Below are 8,498 nucleotides of genomic sequence, written 5' to 3'. Positions count from 1 at the left end.
GCCCACCTCGGCCTCCCAAAGTGCTGGAATTACAGGCATGAGTCACTGCACCCAGACAATTGAATGATTTTTTAAAAAATAATTAAATGCATGACATCTGGCCTTATGCCAAGCCTTTTCTCACCTCAGGGCCTTTGCACTGGTTGCTCCCTCTGCCTGGAACCCCTTTTCCCCAAATATTAACTGGGCCTACATTTCTCTCTCTTTAGGTCCAGCACCACCATCACCTACTCCAAGTGACCTTCCCTGACTGCTCCATCTGAATGTTGTTTCGTCTGTATCTCTGCCTTACCACTCCACAGCATTTATCATGATCTGCAACTATCTTTTATTTCTATTTGATTTCTTGTTTCTTATCTGTCTCTTCCCCTAGAATGTGGATTTCACCCCCTAAGGGCGGGAATTTTTGTCTGCTTTTTTTTCCACTGCTTGATTCCTAGCCCCTAAAATAGTACCTGGCAATAAATGTTGAAAGACAGAGGGGCAGAAGGAAACAAAGAAATACAGGCTAAATGACTGAGGGAATGAATGAATGAATGAATGAATATATACATACATGTAAGGCTAAATAAATAAAATGGGATAAATGAATAAAAGGGACTTTGGAGGAAAGGGACCCCATTCCCACATTTGGAATGTAAACAGACTGAGATTTATAGAGAGACAGAAAGATAATTCCTTTATTTTTCTTTAAAAATCCTTGAGTGAAGAGAACTGAGAATTTTTGTATAAAAAGGGCCTTGGGATTGCTAGGGTGAGTGTGAGGACCAGGCAGGGATGACAGCATTGGAGGGACTGGTGAGGAAGAAATGGGGATTGGGGGCCTGGAAGAGGAGAGTGGAGGGTGGGCACAGAGCAGGTGGAGGGGGAGCCGTGTCCTGCGGGGAGGAGCACAGGGCAGCAAGTAACTCAGCCACTCAGTCATCCCATTCATCATCTTCATCTTCATCGCCAGCCTGGTCCTCCCCTTCGTCTGGAAGGAAGGAGAAAGATGCCTTGGGAAGTTGGTCGGGGGCTTCATAGGGCCTGGGAGGTGAGGACTGGACCCTGGGAGTCTGAGGTCTCATGCTAGAGGAGGGCGAGTTAGAGTTTCCATTTGGGACAAGAGGAATTATAGTTGGGGTCTGAGTTCTAGTTGGAGTTGAAGTGTATGCTGTCAAAAATGTGGTTAGTGGAGATATTGTCAAACAAAGGGTTAATGTTAACCTATTTATCACATAATAGGGTAAATTTACATATTATTAGCAAAGGTGTGATAATATGTTATTGCTTCCTGTCTGGTTAACGCTAATATTTTTGACACATAATGGGGTTAATGACAATAACATTATCAAAATTAGCCAGGTGTAGTGGCGGGCCTGTAGTCCCAGCTACTCGGGAGGCTGAGGCAGGAGAATCGCTTGAACCCAGGAGGCAGAGGTTGCAGTTAGCCAAGATCACGCCACTGCACTCCAGCCTAGGCGACAGAGCAAGACTCCATCTCAAAAGAAAAAAAAAAAATCGTTGTCAAAAGATGAAGTTCCTATAGTAGGTTGATATTAATATTTGCATCATATAATGGATTGGTGACAGTACTGCTGACAGATTAAGAGAGTAATAGTAAAATTATTATAAAGAGATTAGGTTAACAGCCGGGTGTGGTGGCTCATGCCTGTAATCCCAGCACTCTGGGAGGCTGAGGCGGGCAGATCGCTTGAGGCCAGGAGTTGCAGAGCAGCCTGGGCAACATGAGAGTAGTGAGAGCTTGGTAGTGAGAGCTCATCACTACCAAAAAAGCACCAAAAATTAGCCAGGTATGGTGGCACACACCTGTAGTCCCAGCAACTTTGGGAGCTGAGGTGGGAGGATCGCTTGAACCTGGGAGGTTGAGGCTGCAGTGAGCCATGATTGCACCACTGTACTCCAGCCTGGGACACAGAGCAAGACCCTGTCTCAAAAATGTTTTTAAAAAGATTAGATTGTATTATCTCATAATGAGTTAATGTAAATCTGTTGACACATGGAATTAAAATTAATATTATTGTCAACAATGGTGTTCTTCATAATATTGTCATCACATAATGGGTTGATTTTTTTTTTCTTTTTTTTTTGAGAAAAAAAAAAAGGCTGGAGTGCAGTGGCATAATCATGGATCACTGCTGCCTTGACCTTCCAGGCTCAAACAATCCTCTCACCTCAGCCTCCCAAGTAGCTGGGACCACAGGCACACACCACTATGCTCAACTACTTTTTTTTGAATTTAGTTTTTATGGAAACGAGGTCTCACTATATTGCCCAGGCTGGTCTTGAACTCCTGGGCTCAAGCAATCCTCCTGCCTTGGCCTCCCAAAGTTCCTGGATTACAGGCATGAGCCACCGTGCCCTGCCAGCTGATGTTAATAGTACTGAACGTGTGGGAATGACATTAATATTGTGGACACACCCTGGCATTAATGTTAATATTATTGTCAAAGTTGGAGTTAATTATGTTATTGTCACATAATGACTTAATGTTAACTTTGTCAAAAAGGAGGCTGACACAAGATTCATGTTAATGCTGTCAACAGATGGGGCTGATGTCACTATTGGTGGTGACTGCTGGGATTGTTCTGAGGCCAGTGCTAGCCCTGGGAGCCAGGTTTGAGGCCCTGGCAGGATCAGCTCACCGGAGGAGTGGATGGCTCTGCTCCTCTTCTGCATCACGTGCATCAGGGCCCCCACCAGTCCCTCTGAGCTCTGAGGTGGGGGCTGCAGCGCTGAGCTCTCTGGGGCCCCAGGGGTCTGCAGCAGGCAGGGGTCAGCACAGAGGGCTCAGGGCCTGGGAAAGGAGCATTTCTCCCCGCCCCTCCATCAATATTTTCCCTCCCACACATTCCAGTACCCTTCAAGGCTTCCCACCAACCTTTCCACCCTATCACTGAATCCCCAAGGCCTGGCACTCTCCTCCGTCCTGGCCTCAGCCCTCCAGTATCCTGACTTACATGGGTACCCCAGAGTTCCAGACCCCCAATCTTCCATCCTACTTGTCCTCACCTTGTTCAGCTGAATTCCCTGCCGGATTTGATCCAAAAGCGCTCCCCGACCCCCACCAGGGGCCAGGCCCCCGGCAGGCACCAGAGCAGGAGGGAGTAGGGGAGGGGCTGGTCCATTCCCGGAGCTGGGTGGCGGTGGCGGTGGTGGTGGTGGTGGTGGTGGCATGGGTGGCCCACCAGCTCCAGGGGGTGGTGGGGGTGGTGGTCCAGAACGTCCAGTAGCTGGAGGGGGTGGTGGTAGAGGGCCCCCTCGGCCTGGGGGTGGGGGTCCCCGGGGCGTTGGTGGGGGTGGGGCAACCCCCAAAGGTACAGGGGGCAGTGGACCAGAACGACCCTTGTTACCCCCCACAATAGGGGGCCGAGGGGGCTGGTTCCCTCCTCGAGATGGCGGTGGGGGCGGCGGAAGTGGCTCTGTGGAGGGAGTATAACACATAGCTGTAACTTTCATTGATTTCTTCTGAGCCTCAGTTTTGCTCATTTGTAAAATGGGTACCCCCACTGACCAACTCCTGACTGAAGCAGTATAGGTGCTCCCATAAGGACTGAGTGACTTAGTGAATCTCTTAGCTATGAGCTGCTAGGGCTGGAGAAGGGAACGTATGGAAGCAGGGGCTCACCCTGGCGCCTCATCTCCTGCCGCACAGCCTCCAGCCCACCCTGGTCCTCAATGAAGTCGTAGATAAGTTTAGAGGTCTCGGCATCGGTGAGCTGGGCCTCGCTGATTCCTGCCCTGGAGAACAGACTCCGTAGATCTGGGTCGAGGTTGTTCACCTGCCCAGGAGGAAAAAGGCCAGGGGCGGGAGTAGAGGAATAAGGTGAGGAGAGCAGCGACACGGATTGTCGTTGGGTTCATCCCAGCAAGGGATCTGAGAAGGGTGTGGGAAGGGCACGGTCTGGGCGTGGGGTCTCAGCAGTGGTCTTTGGAAGGGTGGGTGGAAGTTTAGTGGAGTCCGAGAGACTCTGAAGTTACTCACGTCAAATCCATTCTGGGGGTCCCACCCCACATGGGTGACATGCCTGGGAGAGGTGAAGAGACTCCAGTGAATCCCCACTGCCCTTCCTTCCCTCCTTTTGTAGTGAAGCCCTCTTGCCCTCTCCTGCTCAGAGAGACTCTGAGGGGCCAGAATTAATGAATGAGACTGAATGAATGAATGAGTATGGGCAGCAGTTACGGAATTAGAAGGGCTTCATAGTTTGTGGTGCTGATCCATTCACCCATCCCTCTTTCCCCATCTATTCACCCACGCATTTGTCCACCTATTCATTCACATTCATCTGTTGGATTACTGATCTGTCCATACATCTGTCTCTGCAACTATCTGCCCACGTTTGTCTGTTCACCCATTTGTCCACCAATCTGTCCTCACACACACTTGTCCATCCGCCCATCCACCTACCCATGTGCCCACCTTTCCATCTATCCATTCACACATTTTTCTACCCATGCAACCACACACTTCTGTTCACTTATCCATTGAACTGTCCATTCATTCACATATCTGTCCACCTGTGCCATCCCCATCCACCTTGTCTGTGAGCCAATCAGCCTGCATATCAATCTGTCCACACACTCATCCACTCACCCATCCATCTACCATGCACCTCCCATCAACCCATCCACCCATCAACCTGTCCGTCCAACCACTTACCCATTCATTCTTCAACCCATTCATTCATCCATTTATTTATCCATCCATCCACCCATCCACTCACCCACCTACCCACCAGCCCCCCTCATCCATCATCTGCCTCATCTATCTATCCATTCATTCACCTGCCCACCCACCTGCTCCCCTAACAGCCCACCCAGAGTGGGCCCAGGCTGAGGCAAGTGAGGTGCCTAGGGTGCAAAATTTAAGTGAGTCACTCACTCTCAGAGTCAGGAATTACAGTTGCATGCCTCTGAGAGTGAGTGCCTCCTTAAATTTTGTACCCTTGGTGCCTTATTTACCTCTCCCTAGACCCAGCCCTGCACCTACCCATCCATCCACTCATTTACCCACTCAGCCACCCAGCCATCTGCCCTTCCTTCCATCGTCTCAGCTGTCCACTTGTTCATGTGCCCCTCTGCCCCCAGGAATCTGTGGGCCCACTGGGGACTGGTTCTCACTTGAATCCACTGGGTGCACCAATATCAGCTTTGCTGATCTTCTTCTTCCCTGAGCGTTTCTTATCAGCTGGGCTAGGTCCAGGTGCTGGGAGCCCACGGTATCGTGAACTCGTGATGTCAGGGTTCTGGATGTCCACTGTCGCCAGCCCCAGGGAGAGCGGACCCACTGGAGGGCCTGTGGGGAAAATAGGGTGGTTGGCCCATTGACCCATTTACCAACCAACCAAAGCACAGGGGCAAGAAACGGAAGCCTTGGGGGAAATCTGTGTGTGTGTTGGATGGCCATGGAGGTTGTGGGTGAAGGATTCAAGTAGGGTTTATGGAGAAGTGGGTGGATCCCGCAAACAATTCATACATTCACTGATTCATTTATTTTTTTCATTCCCTCATGCTTTATCATTCACTGGCTCATTGACTAATGGATTTGTTAAAATTTTCATTTACTCTTGTATTCATTCAATCATGCTTTCTTCACTGACTGAAATTTGTCATTTAGCCGTTTATTCACTGTTCATTCATTCACTCATTCACTAATTTACTCAGTCATCCATCTACCTTTTCATTCATTTATCCACATACCCATTCACCTATGCATCTATCTACTTAGAGTTTTATCCTCCCATCAACTCATCCCTCCACTCAGCCATCTACCACCAATCCATCCACCCATCCATCGATCCACACATCCATGCACCCGCTCGTCCATCCGCATACCCATCCATCTACCCATACATTCACCCACTTACGCACCCATCCAACTGCTCATTCCTCCATTCACTCTTCCACCTACCCACCCATCCATCCAGAGACACAGGGAAGAATCAGCACGCACCTCCTTGGTCTCCACCTGGGTGCGGGGGCAGGGGTGGAAGCCCTCCTCTTCTCTCTGGGAAGATAGAATGTGTAGAGAGCTATCACAACCCTGCCACAGGTTCCTGGGCTAGCCCCTTATTACCGCTACTTGCACTAGAGTTCTCACCTTCATTGGCTGGTGGTGGTGGTGGGAGTAGCTGGCGTCTGTCTGTGGATAGACAGATGGATTGGGAGCCAGGACCATGAGAGATAACTTTTCTAGTTCCCCATGCTTGCACTCACCTCTGCCCAACTTCCTTTCCTCCCCTGCGGCCTCCTCACCTCCACTTTGCCTCTGATTCCTTTTTTGTATCTTCTCCTGCACCAGGGCCCGGAAGGCCTGGGCCTCGCCCTCGTCTGCAAAGTTCAGCCCCGCTTGGCAGTCCTGCACATATCTTGGGGTCAGCCGCCTCCCAGGTCCCCCCACAGCTTTCCCATCTCCTCTCCACACCCCAAGTGAGGCCCGAGGGCTGGTTGGTCACTTACATCTCCAGCGAAGGTGTGGAAGAAGGGGGTGGGGGTGGAGTAGACAAGCTGTGAGTACAGCTCCTGTTCCCAGAGCAGCCGACCAGCCTGGAGAGGTGTAGGGTGGGAGGCACAGTGGCACTGAGGCACACCAGGGGTGGCAGGCCTTTGTTAGCTGGGCAGGGAGCAGGGTGTCTGGATTTGGGGGCCTCATGGTCTGGTTTGGAGATTTCCAGCTCAGCACCAGAGAGCTGAGATCTAAGGGTGTGGATGTGGAGTATAGTCTGGGAGCCATACACTTTTGTGAGAGGTTTGGATTTGGGGTTCGGGGCCCTAGATGTGGGACTTGGGAGCTTGAATTTCATAATTTAGGACTCTAGTCTTAGGAAGTTGAGGCTCATTCATAGATTCAATCCATGCCCTCCCCTGCCACCCCAGCCCCAATTCATGACAGGTAGGATTCTAGTATTTGGGAGTTGGAGATGAGATTTGAAGTTCAGACACGTAGACTTGGGAGTTTTGCGGAGGGTCCAGCTAAAGTAAGTGCAATTTGGGGTTTGTGGAGAAGAGTTATGACTTAGGAGTTTGGTGAATATTTGACAGTCTTGGGATCTGGAAGTTATGCTGGGTCCATCTTTATGGGTTTAGAAGGATGAATTTGGGGCTTAAACCTAGAAAGTTCAGGTCGGGGAATTGTGGAAAAGACTTTTTGCTTAAGAACCACCTCGGTATTTGAGTGTTCAGGAATTTTAATATGGGAATTCTGGGGTCTGTGCTGTGGATTTAAAAGGACAGAATTGGAGTTCAAGGATCAATGGAATATTCAACTTTGGGGTTTGTTGAACAGATTTATGACTTAGGAGCTTGGCAAACATCTGGGGTTCAGGAGTTTTGATGAGAGATTCCTGGGATGCAAAATGTTGAGTTTAGAATAGATTTGAGGTTCAGGTACAAATACAGTCCTCATTTATTGGAATTTGTGGAAAAGATTAGGCTTAGGCAGCAGACTAATACTGGGGGCTTTAGAGATCTTGATATGGAGACTGGGGCCAGCCATTGCAGACTTAGAAAGGCAAGCCAGAGTTTGCCATCTGGATGAGTCTTTGGTTCTGGGGCTCAGGGATTCACTGATCAGGTCTGAGATCTTGGGACTGTGGACACATATGGACACAGATCTGGGTTTGTGGGTTGAGAACTGGCTTGCAAGTCCAGTCAGGGGCGGGGGGGGGTCACCTGAAGGCCGTAAAGGCGAATGAAGTAGGACTTCTGGGGGTTATCCTTCACGAAGCACACAGCCCCACAATGCTCCTTGGTCCAGTGCTCAGCTCCAGGGGGCAGTGCCAGGTACAGCTGAACAACTGCAGTGGCCAGCGTCTGGGAGGGGAAAGCAGGGGTCAGTGGAGTCTGGTCAGGGGTAGCCACAAGGTCTTGGAGCCAGACCTGGTCCTTCCTGCCTCATGACAGTCATGGGCCCGAAGGAAGAGCTGCAGCCAGAGGGAAGGCAAGTAGACATTGAGATCTTCCTGGGGAGGGTGGATGATAACAGGAGAGTCTAGGAGAGAAGATGATGGAGAGGGAAAGGAGGAGCGGGAGGAGGGGAAGAGAGAGAAGGAGGAGAGGAAGAGGAAGAAATGGTGGGGACGGGGCGGGGGCAGGAGATCCCCAGCTCACCAAGCATTTTCGTCCAAGCATCTCGAAGAGTCGCTGGTTCTCGTGGTCCTGGAGGAGGGTGGAGGGTATGTTCTGTTGAACCGCTGGTGCTCCCCGGCCCCCAGGCCTTCCTCCCATTGGGCCCCCACTCATGGTGCTTTCTGCCCTCGTCTTCTCTGGCAAGGCTCTGGGTGCAGGGTAAGAAGAGGAACTTCCGCAGTGAGCAGCAAGGGAACAGGAAGTGCAAAAAACCACAAGGGACAAGGGAAACAAGTCCTCCAGGGGCCCCTTGGTGGGCCTGGCCTCCTCCTCGTTAGGCCGAGCTTGGGCCCTCTACCATCAGATTGGAACCCTCCTCCACTTGACTGCTTAGACCCATCTTTTGGATCAGCTTGGGTCCTCCTCCTCCT

At 50.7% G+C, this 8,498-nt stretch overlaps 1 protein-coding gene across 3 annotated transcripts; it reads right to left on the bottom strand.

Moving 5' to 3' along the window:
* Positions 1-652: 652 nt before the first annotated feature.
* WAS (WASP actin nucleation promoting factor) lies at positions 653-8,288 on the bottom strand. 3 transcript variants are annotated; one of them, XM_005593484.4, is made up of 12 exons: positions 8,110-8,288; positions 7,672-7,812; positions 6,460-6,546; positions 6,256-6,358; positions 6,101-6,142; positions 5,954-6,007; positions 5,122-5,296; positions 3,986-4,028; positions 3,629-3,782; positions 3,013-3,422; positions 2,646-2,760; positions 653-973 (listed from the first exon to the last, which is right to left on the bottom strand). In XM_005593484.4, exons 1-12 carry the CDS (start codon positions 8,239-8,241, stop codon positions 918-920), a joined length of 1,512 nt encoding a protein of 503 aa, XP_005593541.3. In that variant the 5' UTR covers positions 8,242-8,288; the 3' UTR covers positions 653-917. The 3 variants fall into 3 exon arrangements, with proteins under 3 accessions (XP_005593541.3, XP_015299070.3, XP_015299071.3); XM_015443584.3 differs by lacking the exon at positions 6,101-6,142; XM_015443585.3 differs by lacking the exon at positions 6,460-6,546.
* Between the last annotated feature and the right edge of the window lie 210 nt (positions 8,289-8,498).

Source organism: Macaca fascicularis, chromosome X (assembly GCF_037993035.2).
Source record: "Macaca fascicularis isolate 582-1 chromosome X, T2T-MFA8v1.1".
NCBI classification, from domain to species: Eukaryota; Metazoa; Chordata; class Mammalia; order Primates; family Cercopithecidae; genus Macaca; species Macaca fascicularis.
Note: the sequence above shows the minus strand (reverse complement) of the source record. Positions and strands in the feature narration are given on the sequence as shown.